This window comes from Capricornis sumatraensis, chromosome 1 (assembly GCF_032405125.1).
Source record: "Capricornis sumatraensis isolate serow.1 chromosome 1, serow.2, whole genome shotgun sequence".
NCBI classification, from domain to species: domain Eukaryota; kingdom Metazoa; phylum Chordata; class Mammalia; order Artiodactyla; family Bovidae; genus Capricornis; species Capricornis sumatraensis.
Window position 1 is genome coordinate 250,072,106 of NC_091069.1, and position 14,664 is coordinate 250,086,769.

General features: G+C 49.5%; 1 protein-coding gene across 1 annotated transcript in view; it reads left to right on the forward strand.

Annotated features, from left to right (window-relative positions):
- The window catches only part of TRAPPC10 (trafficking protein particle complex subunit 10), a 76,813-nt gene that overhangs the window by 42,777 nt on the left and 19,372 nt on the right, over window positions 1–14,664 (forward strand). Inside the window, exons 8-16 of the mRNA XM_068970707.1 lie at window positions 3,547–3,693; window positions 4,252–4,366; window positions 5,083–5,159; window positions 6,196–6,287; window positions 8,268–8,408; window positions 8,703–8,815; window positions 11,366–11,880; window positions 12,642–12,783; window positions 14,299–14,457. Of these exons, the coding sequence (XP_068826808.1) occupies window positions 3,547–3,693; window positions 4,252–4,366; window positions 5,083–5,159; window positions 6,196–6,287; window positions 8,268–8,408; window positions 8,703–8,815; window positions 11,366–11,880; window positions 12,642–12,783; window positions 14,299–14,457 (1,501 nt within the window). The remainder of the gene's footprint in view (window positions 1–3,546; window positions 3,694–4,251; window positions 4,367–5,082; window positions 5,160–6,195; window positions 6,288–8,267; window positions 8,409–8,702; window positions 8,816–11,365; window positions 11,881–12,641; window positions 12,784–14,298; window positions 14,458–14,664) is intronic.

Below are 14,664 nucleotides of genomic sequence, written 5' to 3' on the forward strand. Positions count from 1 at the left end.
GGAGTGAACCTCAGGGTCCTCGAGTACTTGCTCATCATGTGACCTTGAGCCCTGAGGGAGGACCCGAACTGTGAGAGGAGTGGGAGTGGATGGAGCAGGAGGAAACCGGGGAAGGCGCTGATGTCGATAAGAGCCGATGAGCCTCAGGAAGAGGGAGAAAGGGTTAGAGAAGAAACTGCCCAGCACCATTCAGAAAGCAGCTGACTACACACAGTGGTAAGGGGAGAGAGGGCCCACACATGAGGAACAAACGAGTCCTGCTTGACCTCAGGAAACCCACAGTTTGTGCACAGAGCCAGCTGTGTGAGTGGGCTGTCAGAGCCCAGAGCTGCCGGGCCATCAGAGCAAGCTGTTCCAGGGTGGGGTGGGTGGGAGGGTGTGGAATCGAGGAGAGAGGGGCAGGTTGTATGGGCGCATGGACACTGCCTGACGTGTCTAGGGGTGGGGGTCAAGAGGTGATCTTGTGTGAGCTGGGTTTTAAAGTTTCATTCATTCTGCAGTTACTCGTTGAGCACCTGTTTTGTGCTGGCCAAGCACTCACTCTAGGAGCTATGTTTTTAGCAGCGAGCATGACAGACCAACATCACCCCTCCTCACCCCGTGAGTTGAGTCCGGACCCACCAGGTGGACATGGCCTGGGTGGCGAGCAGGGTGAGTTCCAGGCAGAGAACTCACTGTTGAGAAGGAACTCTTGAGGAGCTTAGTCTTGGTAGAACTTAGGGCTGAGGCAGGACATGGAGGTGAGGCTCCAGAGGTCTTGGAAGCCAGGTTTGAAAGCATACATCACCTTGAGAGTTGGCTTTTATTCTACAACTAGTGGGGAGCCACCCTTGGGTTGAAAGCTGGGGTGCTCTGAGAGGTGAGGGCAGAGAGAGGCTCCCGGTTAGGAGGAGATGCGGAAAAGAGTTGGAGACTCGGCTGAGACCTGGGGAGAAACATGAGGCGGAGCAAAGGCACTGGGGTAGACTTCGAATAAATGGAATGTAAATGGATTCAGTGAATAAATGGGTCTGAGTCAACTGAATCTCATACCACCCACAAATAATTATTATTTATGAAAGATAAAGCAAGGCTTCTGAAAGATAATGTGGGGAAGTATCTTTATGACCTTGAGATTAGCAAATGTTGCTTAAGTAGGACAGAAAGGCTTGGGCCAGGAGGGAAGAGTGTGGAAAATGGGCAGCCTGGAAATCAGAGCCTCTCATCATCAATCAGCACCATGGAGAGGGGGTGACAGGGCAGCCAGGAGGGGACAAAGGTCCATAGTCTATATAGTTAAGAAGGACTCTTACCCAGAGTAGGGGAAGAACCCCTACAAATCAGCTTAAAAGACTGAAAAATCAATAGAAAGTAGGCAAATGAAGATATCCAGTTGGCTAGTAAGCAGATGAAAAGGTGCTCAGTCTCATTCATTATAGAGAAATGCAAACTAAAATAACAGTGAAATCTACCACCCCCCCTCAAGTGGCTAAAGTGGAAGGGCTTGATCAGTGTTGGTGAGAGCAGAGAGCACCTGGAGTTCTTTCCTTGACAAGAAGAGTAGGAATGGGCACCCATCTTAGGAAAGCTGTTTGGCAGCATCTGCTAGAGCCAAACCTGTGCTGCCCGTGAGCCGGTGATTTGTTCCTCCTGCTCTGTCCAGGAGGCAGTACAGGGACGCTCATGGTGGCCTTACCGTAACTGCCAGACCCTGGAAATAACCCAAATGTCCATCCTATACGAGGGAAGCAGTCACTGCTGTCTGCGCGGACAGCAGATGGGTGTGGCCGCAGAAATCTGAACTTGGAGTGGCCAAAGCTGTGGACACAGAGTCGAGCTGGAGGAGTCAGACCCAAGATGTGCCTGCGTGTGTACAAGTTCACAAGGAGGCACCAGTGGTGTGTTGGGAGGTGTGTGGTGGGCATGGCCCCATTGTGGTCCATATAGGACACTGGGGTTTTTAGCATTTGCATTATGTTTTAAAACATAGGTTTAGTAAAGACAAAAGAATGTCTTTAATTTTATGCTTGGAAAATGGTAAGACAGCTCTTGCCATGACCAATAATACTGATATCAGGAAAGGAGAGAGGTTTGAAGAAAGGTAAAGAATGTTTATGAAGAAATTAGTTTTAAAAAGTCTGTTGTTCACAAAGGAGTTTATCCAGAGGGCCCCGAAGTCTATGGGAAGGCACTCAGTGTCTTTCTTGTTAGAGTGCATGAAGTGTCTAGATGGCGAGAATGCTGCTGGGCTCCAGGTGGACTGGCGGAGCCTTGAGCTTGCTTAGGGCTTGTCCCTTGTGGGAGACAGGGCTTGCTCTTTGTCAGGCCGTGGGGCACTGAAGGGGGGGCGGTGGCTGTCAGAGGAAGTCAGCCTGCCACTGTCTAAAGGTATGTGGCTTTTGGGTGAGACCCCTGTGGGCCATTTGTACTCCTCAGCCTCGCCCCCTGTGGAGCACCGCAGTTCGACTCGGGGGGGCGTATGTGCTCTGGACAGGGTCCCTGAACTGCATCCCACCGGCCAGCTCTCTGCATCCCTTTGAGGTTGGTCCCTTGTCTGGACAAGAGTCATACCACTTTATCACCTTATGAAAGTTGCTTCTGATCATGTCGTTATTTTCCATACTGATGTCTCATTTAAAGGATCTAAGTAGTTTGTCTCATTTTTCAAAGACTGGGCAATTGAGCATGTGTGGGAGCATTTAATAGCGTTCTCTGGGTCTTCCCAGCTGGTGTCAGGTCCTTCCATGTATGCTCAGGGTGTGTTGAAGAAGTTTCTTACAGAAGTTGGTTTTGTCAGCTTGTGCAGCTCCTCCCCTGTCAGCTGATGTGGTATCACTTCTTAGTCCCCATTGTGACTAGGACCACCTGGTGGGTCTCACCAGAGCTGGGGCCCCAGCTGTGAGACACCTCATGACGTCAGTGCCCCCCAGAAAGGCAGTCTGCACTGCCAGGTGTGGGCATGAAGGTACTGTCAATTGTGAGACACTCCTGTTTCAAAGACCCTGAAGTGTAGAGGAAAGCCCACCTTAGAACCGATCACATACAGTAGATACTTCTGAATATCTGACAGTATAATGTTTATTATATCCCCAAGCAACAGGCATCCATTTTTACAAACATAATTACACCTAAAAAATTAATAGCAGTTCTCAAATGCCATCAAATATCTACTTAATACTCAGATTTCTGTGTTGATATATGATCTGAACTGTTTTCCAGTGGTCCTCTGACGTCTTAGCTTCCCACCTTCACACTGTGTGGCTCTTTAAACGGAGAAATGACCAGTTTCCAAGCCTAGAGTACGTGCTGACAGTCGGCCTTCTTGCAGGCATCTTTAATAAGCTTTTGAGTACATTGCTGAGATCAAACCCCTGCTGAGCCCATCCATATCATCGGGAGTGTGAGCCACTGAATGCTTTTGGGCACAGATGGCCCTTCCTCCTGTAGCTGAGCCACTGCCCTTGTCGTTATGCCCCTTTCTCTTCCCTGTGGTTGTGCAGAGTCTTGGTGGCTGATAGGAGGGGCTTCCCCGAGTGCCCTCCTCACCGCCCACACCTGTGCCCCCAGGTCTCCGTGCCGCCCGGTGCCCTGGACTGCTGGGTGTTCCTGAGCTGCCTGGAGGTGCTGCAGAGGATAGAAGGGTGCTGTGACCGGGCGCAGATAGACTCGAACATTGCCCACACCGTGGGCTTGTGGAGCTATGCCACGGAGAAGGTAGCTGCAGAGTGCAGAGGGAGCCTGTCTGGGCTGTGCCCCCAGGGTGGGGATGGAGTTCACTGTTGGGGAAGTGCTGCACACACGGTCCCTCCTTGTGGCTTTGGCTGCTTCAGGGGCGTCCAGTAGCAACATGGACGCGGTGGGTCCCTGCCAGTTTCTGACTCCAGTAGACGTCAGACATTTACTGTGCTCGTGCTAAAGGTGGACTTTTGCTCCAGGAATGAGGGTGGTGGAGACAAAGAGGGTGAGCGTGAAGCCCGTGCAGAAATCAGATGAGCACAGTGGTCCCGTGTGGCAGCAGGAAAGCTTGGTGGCAGTGCAGAGTGGGGGCCTTGCAGCTTGGGAATGACCAGAGTCAGAGGCACTCCCGGGATGATCGTGTAGAAGGTTTCAGTTTGGAAGGATCATAGCAAGATGTGTTTTTATATCCAGATAAGAATCTTTTGGGTAGGAAAGCTAAATTTCTTGCATTTAGATGGATGTTAACTTTAAATTTGTAAATTCTTTACTCGTTCTTACAACAGATTAATTGATATTCGGGGTCTGTCTCAACAGCTGAAGTCCCTGGGCTATCTGTGTGGACTTGTGTCAGAAAAGGGACCTAACTCAGAGGACCTCAATAGGACCGTGGATCTTTTGGCGGGTTTGGGAGCCGAGCGGCCTGAGACAGGTACTTTTTGAAATGTACCCAAAAGCACCGAGAATGTGGGCTGTGCCTGGCACATATAACTCAGATTCTGGCAATAGAACTACTCACCATTTGGGACATAACACTCATTATTAGCTGAGCAGATTAAGACACAGGATATTTTACCCTTTAATCACATAAAGAGATGTCAGAAATAGTTTAAGAAAGATTTATTTTTCTGATAATATGGCCAGATAAGTCCTTAATTATTGAGTCAATTGCTCCTAGGTGATAGAGCACTTTGAAAGGAGCATTGCTGATCCTTTTAGCTTAATGGTGAGTGCGAGTTAGCGGGGCTGGTGCTGACTGAAGTGCACCTGGTGACCTGAGGGGACTCCACTGGCTCCGATCAGTTCCTCAGGGAGAGCGCATGATGTGTGTATTGCTCTGTTTCAACCTGAGACCACTTCACAGCATTCGAAAAGTGATTCAGTTCACCGTAGGATTTGTAATACATGCTTAACGACTTCTAGCCTTAGTTAAAGATAAAAGCGTTGCGCGAAGTGTTTAGACTATTGCATGAGTATATTAACTGGACAAGAACGTGAGCAGTAGTGTGGTTTCAGCTGACATGGGTGTGTTGGTAGTTTCCGCAAGCGTCACACAAAGTCCTGTACCTGTGACGTTTGAGGCTGAACGTAAAGTCATGACTGGATGTAATGAAGATGAATAAGGATTCTTATTTCTTTCTGTTTAAGCCAACACAGCTCAGAGTCCTTATAAGAAACTCAAAGAAGCGTTATCATCAGTAGAAGCTTTTGAAAAGCACTACTTAGTAAGTATTTCAAGTGCTCCCTGTCCACTGGTGGCAGAGGGCCTGTCTCTGAGACTTTGCTACCTTTGTAGCATTTCGGAGTGGGAGTGAGCTGGTGTCACGGACCTCCTCCTTGCTGGCCTGTTGAGTTTCCTCAGTTTCCTAGGGAGTTGTGGATGCACCTGGAGTAGTTGGTGGGTCGGTACCCACAGTGCCATAGTTAGGCAGAGAAGCACCCTTGGATGTTGATTGTTCTGTTCTCCATGGGGTTGCTCATTCAGTAGAGCAAAAACTGTAAGAAAAGTTGCTGCTGCTGCTGCTGCTAAGTCACTTCAGTTGTGTCCGACTCTGTGTGACCCCATAGATGGCAGCCCACCAGGCTCCCCCTGTCCTTGGGATTCTCCGGGCAAGAACACTGGAGTGGGTTGCCATTTCCTTCTCCAGTGCATGAAAGTGAAAAGTGAAAGTGAAGGCACTCAATCTTGTCCGACCTTCAGTGACCCCATGGACTGTAGCCTTCCAGGCTCCTCTGTCCATGGGATTTTCCAGACAAGAGTACTGGAGTGGGGTGCTGTAAGGCTAGTGATTGATTTTCTGTATACAGAGGAACAGTTTGAACCTGAACAGGGCTTATTGTACTTGATTTTAAAGGACTTAAATTTGGGCAGTCTTAGAAAGCAGTGCAGTAGAAGTTCAGTGGACCACCTGCGTTCCCAAGTCACGGTTAATTGAAGAGCATCTGACAGTTGCCTCTGTTACTCAGAGAGTGAAAAAACGCTAAAAATGTTACCTGCTTGTGGAAAATACACTGGAAAAAGTTATTCTATGCCTGCTGAGTTTATGTTTCTTTCTTATTATACTTCATAGTTTATATACAAGTTGATGACTTTGCATAAATCACTGTTTTATAAAAACGCAAATAACAGAAAAAGATTCAGAGTAAAAAATTGTTATATTAATAAGGAAGTCCTTTGCTTCAGCTTTGGGTAAGTGAATGTCGGGTCTGTATAGCATTAAATTTGAAGTACAGAGTTACTCGGTCTTTGCTTTTCCACAGGACTTGTCCCACGCCACCATCGAAATGTTCACGAGTATTGGGAGGATTCGATCTGCTAAGCTTGTTGGAAAGGATCTGGCAGAGTTTTACATGTAATTGATTTTGAACTTTTCTCTGAATTTCAGACATCTCCCATGTGTAGTAAGAGGTTTGTTATGTAGGAGTTAATATGAAGTGTACCTAACTTTGTAGAATGAAAATGTAAACTGTTAACCAAACATCATTTTTCCAGACGATTCCTTCTGAATATCAGAGTTTAGTTTATTAACCATAGTAATTGTTACTGATCTTTGTGTTTCTTTAATTAATTTTGTGAACTGTTACATAAATGTTACACGTATGTAGATAATGTGTGCCCTGTTGTATGCAGTATATGGTGTGTGTGCTACGTTGTTTTCCCTGCTTGCTCGTGCGTGTCCCCCGAGGTCAGTGACGTGGGGTACATGCATGTGTCACCTCCACGAGAGAGGGCTGAGCTGTGAGTGCCCGGGAGCCGGAGTGCACAGAGACGGTGAACGTTTCTCGTCTGGCCCCAGCTTCCGAGTTGGATTCCAGAGAAAAGACTCAAAACCTGGTATATTTCATATGTATTTGGTAAATAACCTATCAAAGAGAAGAACCCTGGCTGGGAATGCAGCTGCTAATTCAAAGCACTGGAAAAGATACACGTTATGAGGGAAAAGATGGTTGTTTTCTCAAAAGAAATATGTGTTTGAAGTGGTATCTGGATATATACAGTTTGTCATTTTATTAGATGAAACAGGAAAGAATAGTGTATTGTAACTGGTTGAGTAGGCAGGGAACGGGTTAGTAGATCATCTAAGGGAACGTCCTGATGTTTTAGGTGTGGTTGGAGCAGCCAGCAGTCACAGAGCTGAGGTGGGGTCTCTTGAGTCTCCATCTGGTGTCCTGAGGAGTGAGTTATTATTGGTTAGTGGAACAGAGAAGCCATGTCCTCAGATGCTATGAGCTCAGCCCCTTGAGGCTGGTACTGTGGTGGGGTGATGCTGGCCTGCTAACGGGAGACTTGGGTCCTGGTTCTGGTGTCACCATGCACTAGCCAGCTGGGTGACCCTCGGCCTGTGTCTCTGGGGGCTGAGTGGCAGTGGTCTCCCATTCTTCACTACAATGTACAAATCATTGGCTGGAGATACTAACTGAAGAAGTATGGAAGGTTCTGGAGCCTTTAAATGACAGGATGAGAGAGGACCAGAAAAGTCTAGAAAAACTGGCATATGTAATTCAATAGGCTTGAAATTTGAGAATTTGGGAACTCTTACTGTTTCAGAGTAAGGTCCTGAGGACTAAGATGTTTTCCCAAGATGCCAGGAGAGCAGATGCTTGTTCATTGTTGGCCTTTATCCTGCAAGATCAGCAGTCCCAAGCCCTCTGGGAAACGCCAGGGCATCCGTTTTGTCACTGAAGCTCGGGCAAGCTTCACTAATCGTATTTTAAACTTTGGTTTGTTCTGAATATCTTCGGCCTGGGAAGATGTGCTTTTATGTGATATGTGTTGCTATTTGAATCCTTCATAGTTCTCTGTAAATCTTTGAAACCTGCTCAGAGCGTTGGCCTGCGTTTTGGAGTTGGCCCAAGCTCCCATTGGTTGGTTCATGGAAACCATTCTGTTTTGGTCTGTCTTCAGGAGCTAGGGTGGCTCCAAGCCTAGGTTTCTAGCTTCCTTCATACCTGCTTCTGTGCCGGTAGGCAGATCCTTCCCCTTCCTTCATGCTTGGCGGCCTCACAGCAGCTTGAAGTCATAAGTGATGCCCTCACACTCTTATCCAGAGACTGAACTCTGAAGGCCCTTCAGCTAGTGTAGGATGCTGGACAAACAGCATGTGTGGGGTTACCAGCCTGGCACATTTCCCAGGTCTGGTTATGTGTTCCTGATTTTGTGTTCTTTCTCACCTCGAGGGCTGGGTGGGGGGCAGTGGTCAGAGGAGGACTCTGGATGGCACCAGTGTCGTGGTGTCGCCGAGATCACCAAGGGTAGGGAGCAAGCTATGAAAGGTCTGAGTTTGTTGATTATCGTGACCCATTATGAAAGCTTCTGTTTGTTGATTTGCAAGGAGGAAGAAGTCTCCTCAGAAGGCAGAGATGTACCTTCAAGGAGCCTTGAAAAATTACCTGGCTGAGGGCTGGGCGCTGCCAATCACACACACAAGGAAGCAGCTCGCCGAATGTCAGAAGCGCCTTGGACAGATTGAGAAGTATCCTTTAAGTTGAGTACACTCACGGAATAGGAGCATTGCTGTCTGTCTGTACAGCAGCAGTGCCCACAGTTGCAAGTCCATAGGTGCCTGGTAATTAGGAGAGGGAAGCCTGCCTTGACGTGCGCCCCTGTTGGGTAGAGGCTGGTCAGGGGTCTGCCTACCTGACTTCTGTGCCAGTCCCGAGGGCCCTCGAGGAAGGGGTGTGCCTGCCGGCTGCACCCCCGGGACTGGGGGCTGTGTGTGCGGTGCCCCACCACGCGGCCCTCTCCGGCCCCTTGACTCTGTACCCAGCTACCTTCAGACCAGCAGCCTCCTGGCCAGCGACCAGCACCTGACCACAGACGAGCGGGAGTACTTCTGCAGAGAGATCCTCAGCTTCGCCAGCCAGCAGACGAACAGCCTGGGTGAGACTCATTCCTGAAACTTTGTTACAGGAACATCCCTGGTGGTCCAGTGGTTAAGACTTCACCCTCCAGTGCAGGGGCTTTGGGTTCAGTCTTGATATGGAAAGTAAGATCTCACATGGCACTCGGCCAGAAAACCCAAACCTTAAAACAGAAGCAGTGTTGTAACAAATTCAATAAAGGCTTAAAAAAACTTTATTGTGAAAAATGTCAAATACCCTAGAAAAGCAAAAAGAATAACACTGTATATGATAGGTGATGTATACTGACCGCCTAGATTCCGCAGTTGCTAACATTTTGCTGTGCAGCACCCATGTGTGTCTGTCTTCCTACTTTTTTCTTTTTGCTGAACTTCAGAGCCACTCCAGACCACAAGGGCCACTCCACCTTGGGACAGTGTCACGTCTTCTGAAAACAAGAGTGGTCCCCTAAACTCCCTGCCCACAGAAGGACGGTATTCTGGCTCGGGCTTCCACTTAGCCCTCTTCAGGTCTCCCTCGTTGTTTCAAACAGTGTTTTTACGATTATTTTATATTAAAAATCACTGGCCTGTACTAATCCAATCATGGGTCACATACTGCATTTGATTGTTACATCTCAATTCTCCTTTACCATCTTCCCATCTTTTTTTTTCCAAACACTGACCTTTTAAACTATAAGTTTCACTGAGATAGAATTCACATATCATGTCATGCCCCATTTGCAGTGTGTAGCCTAGTGGTTTTTACTCTAGTCACAGGTATGTGCAGCCATCACCACCGTAAAGTTTAGAACACTTTTTCCCTCAAAAGCAGCCCGCTCCGTACTCATTTCCTCCCAACCTTCTCCCACCCCCACCTTCTCTCACACCCCGTACCCCTCCAAGTTCCTGGGAGTCACTAGCCTGCCTTCCATCTCTGAGGATATGTGTTATGGGTATTTCACGTAAATGGAACCACACAGTGTGTGGGTTTTGTGACCAGCTTGTTTCACACAGCACACGATGAGGGTCCGCCTGTGTTGCCACGTGTGTCAGCACTTCATTCCCTTTCATGGCCGAATACCATTCCGTTGGGTGGATGGACCACACTCAGCCCCTCAGCAGTTGTGGGTTGAAAGACACTGGCTTTTCAAAGTCGAGCCAGGTGTCTCACAGACCATCTCACCTTCTGAAGTTTGTTGTTTCCTTGTGGGCGTGTCCAGCAGGACAGTAGATCGGAAAGACTTTGCTTCTGAGTGTCTTAGCAAATATACTTTATACACATCGCTGTGTGGTACGTTTAGGTTTATGGTAATATCCAGCTTCTCACATTCAGTTCATCAAGATGAGGGTTTATTTTAAACAGTCACTGTCTCCGTCAGTGTGTCTCGGCGGCCGTGACAAGATGCCGCAGACCGAGTGGCTTCTGGAGGCTGACCACCGAGGGCCCACGCCCCTCGGCTGGCTCCTGACGAGGCCTCCTCTCTCCCTGACTTTTCCTCTCATGACCGGGGGTGCAGGAGGAGAGACGAGACAGGAGAGAGACGGACAGATTCAGAGACAGATGGCGCTCTCTGGTGCATCCTCCTGTAAGGGCGTGACCATCCCTGACCTCACCCAACCCTAACTAACTTCCCCCGGGAGCCACTTCCAGTCACCATCACCCTGCGGGGGTCACATGCTGTCCACAGCCGGTGCTGACTGCTGGGAAGTCGGTGTGTCCAGAGGTTTGGGCCTCCGGTTGATGTGGTCCTTGACTGCCGGGCGCCCCTCACACACAGCCATCTGGAGGTTCTCAGGGCCAGCGTGGCCTTGGTCTGCGTGTTAGTTTCTTCAGGGTGCCCATACTGGCATCACAGGGCTGTGTGCCACGTCTCCAGTGTGTGAGACCGTGGACTCCCACTTTCCGCCGTTCCGTGGCCTCTCCGTGAAGAAACTCTGCTGTGCTTGTCCCTGTTTTCTTGTGGTTTTATACCGTCAATCTCAGCCCAGCCTTCAGTTACTGGGTGTTTATGAACCCCTCCTGGTCAGCCCAGCGGCCTGGTGGGTTCTCTTGACGCACAGTGCTGGTGGAGGGTGCAGTGGATTTGCCCCTTTGGTGCCCGAGGGCTGGGACTCACTGCCCTCCCGACTCCCCGCATCCTTGGCTGAGCTCCCAGGGTGGCACACACCTGGACTTACTTATTTCCAGATGTAGGGGGAAACTCCGGCATCTTCACTAGAGAACTTCTTGTGTGGGTTGGGAGGGTGGTGGACTTCCTGAAACAGCTCTAGGACTTGGACTTACAAATCTCATTTTGAAATTGAGGAGTTAGTTGACCTGTATTTACCTTGGGTTTGCCAAAACGGGAGTGAGAAACCTTAAATTTCTTCAGGTTTTATGATTTCCAGGAGGTATCTGGGCATGTGCTCCTGTTCTGCTTTTTACAAAGTAACTACTTTTGACAGAGTAACTCCTTTTGGTGTGTGAAGGTGGCGTGGGGTCGGAAGGGTCTAAACTGTCTCTGTCCCCCTTCACTGCTTCCGGCTGACGTGACTCTGAGCCTCAGACAGTGTGACTGGGGAGTGAAACGTGTACTGTGCATCCACAGGTCACAGGGTCGCCCTCCCCATGCACTCCTTCGCACAGCTGCGCGATCTCCGCTTCACCCCTGCCAACGCCGTGGTCCACGTGGGTGGCGTCCTGTCTGTGGAGATAACTGTGTGCAGTCAGATGCCCGTGCCCATCCACGTGGAGCAGATTGCCATCCACGTCCACTTCAGCATCGATAAGAACAATTACCGGAAGACTGCCGAGTGGCTCACCAAGCACAAGACAGCCAACGGGGTTATTAACTTCCCGGCGGAGGCCTCACCCTTTCCCACATCCCAGAGCAGCCTCCCTGCGCTGGAGCTGTACGAGATGTTTGAGAGGAGTCCTTCCGACAACTCCTTGAACACCACAGGGATCATTTGCAAGAACGTCCACATGCTCCTGCGGAGGCAGGAGAGCAGCACGTCTCTGGAGGCATCCTCGGGCCTGGCTCTGGAGGACGGGGCCCATGTGCTGAGGTGTGCCGGCGTGACCCTGCAGCCAGGGCCCAACACCATCATGTTCAAGACGCAGGTATGTGCCGAGCAGGAGCTGGCTTTAGGGCGGTCAGAACGGTGGCGCTTGCAAGCACCATCTGGAGAAGCTGAGAGTCCAGTGGTGGCCTCTGCACCATTAGCCTGCCTCTGGTTTATCCTTACAGAAAAATAGATGGGTGTTTTGAAAAAAATCTTCTATACTTGCAGAGTTGTAAGGCAGTCGATGAGTTGTGCATAAAGTTCTTAGCGTAGATAATTATTTGTGTTCTCACTGGATTTAGACTTTTTCCCTTTATATTAAAATGCATCCTCATTTGTTGAAATGGATGTCAGAACAGTCTCTTCCGTCCGCTCGATACAATTCTCCCCCCACCCCCCCAGCCACCGCAGCGCATTCTGTTGGTGCCTCTGAGCCTGCACAGAGGCTAGGTTGGTGGAAGGTACCGCTGTTTGCCACATGTGTTTTCAGTCTAGTCCTGGAGCAAGTCTTAAATTTCATGCTCCGTGTCTCCATTGACTACCTTTTCCAGAAGAGAATGCCACAGATAAAGCTTATTAAATTGAGAAAGCACTGTTAGAAGCATCAAGTCAAACTTAACCATCAGTTACTCACCCAGACCTCAACTAGGAGATTCTGAGGCATCTTTTGAAGAGCCCGAATGTAGACGTGTTAGCACAGGGCGGCAGGATGAAGAGGGTGAGAATAGCGGTCCCTTCGGAGGTTATGGCTCAGCTTGCCCTTGAGAAGCTCGTCGTCACAAGTGGGGACGACTGTGCCAACGCTTGTCTCACCCGTAGGCCAGGGAGCCGGGAACGTACACGCTGCGGCAGTTGTGCGCCTCGCTGGGCCCAGTGTGGTTTGTACTTCCTCACATCTACCCGCTGGTGCAGTACGACGTGTATTCACAGGAGCCGCAGCTGCTTGTGGAACCGCTGGCTGGTGAGGGGGCCTGGGGTGGGCGGGGCGCTGTGCAGATGTCTGAGGGCCCGGGGTGGGCGGGGCCCGCGGCGGGCAAGGCGCTGTGCAGGTGTCTGGGCTGTGCTTTGCTCCTTTACTGGAGGGAGGCACACAGGAGGAGGCTTTCTCCTGCATCACATTCCAGCCCTCTGCGACCATGTCCTCTCTAGGTGACACTGTTGGGAGCATCGTGGAGATTTTGCCTGGGTACTGTGGCTCTTTTGTTCATCTGAATATTTGCTTCTCTGTAATTGTTACTTTCATGTTTACTAAACATTCTGTATCTGAAAATACGAAAAATAAGAGAAAAGTTGGCTAAATCAGCTGATGTCTGCTGCAGAGAATTTAATCAGTAAATATTACAGTTTACTGCTTAGAATTCCAAAGGCTAAATGCTAGATTTAGTTATGATCTATACTGTGATCAAAAGTCTTTTCCACTGAAAGTGTTGATTAACCTTGACCCCTGGCGTGGCATTTGAGAATTCAGTGCTGCTGTCCTTTTTGTTAAGTTCTCAAATTAGGAGGACTTGGTATAAACGAATTATTGAAGACGACATAGCACTTTAGTAAAACACTAACGATTAAGTGTCTCAGTTAATGGCTGGGAGCAGTGTATTTATTTGCTCATTTCTTCCATTTGTGGAAAAAAATCAAGGAAACCTTTTTTGCTGTTAAATCTCTCCAAACTCCCCATTTTTATGCTTTGAAACTACTCCCTTGACTTCCTGGAAAGGCCCTCGAGTGTGGAGCACAGAGTCTCACAAATGATTCTTCATCAGGGAACCTTTCGTGAGAGGCTGGGCCGAGTGGCTGGGAGGTGCTGGCTTGCGCCTCCACCCTCCTCCGGGCCCCGACTCCCTCACCACCTCTCCCCACCCCCACGCCGCCCCCCACCCCCACCCCCGGTTCTTGTCAGCTGTTCCTCCTCCTTGTGTCTCGTCTCGCTTCTTCCTTCGGCCTTCCCTGGAGCTGATTCTCAGAAACCTCAGCCCATTCCCTCCCCTCCATTTCCATCCAGGAGAAAAGGTAGCTGTGTCTTCTGCCCAGCTGCTTCTGAACCAAAGATCTGGAAGAGGCCTGACCTGAAAAAGCCAGAGGAAAATCTGAATAGCCGCAGCACATGCAATTTCATCAGTTTTTTTCTTTAGTGTCGTTATTATCTGATTCTCTCTTAGTAACTGACAAGCAGGTACATTTTGAGACCCTCATAGACATGGTTGCCACCATGACCCCTAGCTTTCTGAACCGAGGTGGTGATGAGGTTCCCCCAGGCGCACAGATTCTCTTATTCCAAGCGAGGGTCCCTCAGCTCTGCAGTCTGTGTAATTGAGATGAGAAGTGAGGGTGGGACGGGTGGACACTGAGTGAATGGATGGAGTATTTAGAGTGAACAGATCTTTTCTAGAAGAGAAAACACACTCTTCTAACTTACAGTAGGCCTTCCATTGGTCCTCTTGGTTGATAGCAATGCTGATTGCCGTCTTTTTCCCTTTAGATAGCCTTTTGGCTGGTATTCCTCAGAAGGTCAAGTTCACTGTCACTACTGGCCATTATACAGTAAAAAATGGGGACAGCCTCCAGCTCAGCAACATAGACTCAATGCTTATCCTGTGTCCTGAGGAGAACAGAGCCGTGATCTACTCTAACGCAAGAGGTAAAGGGCACTCACGGGCGAAGGCAGGCCTTTGGCCTTGGTGCGCACCATCAGGCTCTAAGGCTCTGTCATCCGCGCATCCTCGGGCAGCATCCAAGGACCTGTCTCCTTGCAGCTCTCTCCTGGCAGTGTTCCGCCTGTGGGTGGACAGTAACCCTGCCCCTAGACGTGGCGTGACATCTGAGGGGATAGACATAGAACTGTGCC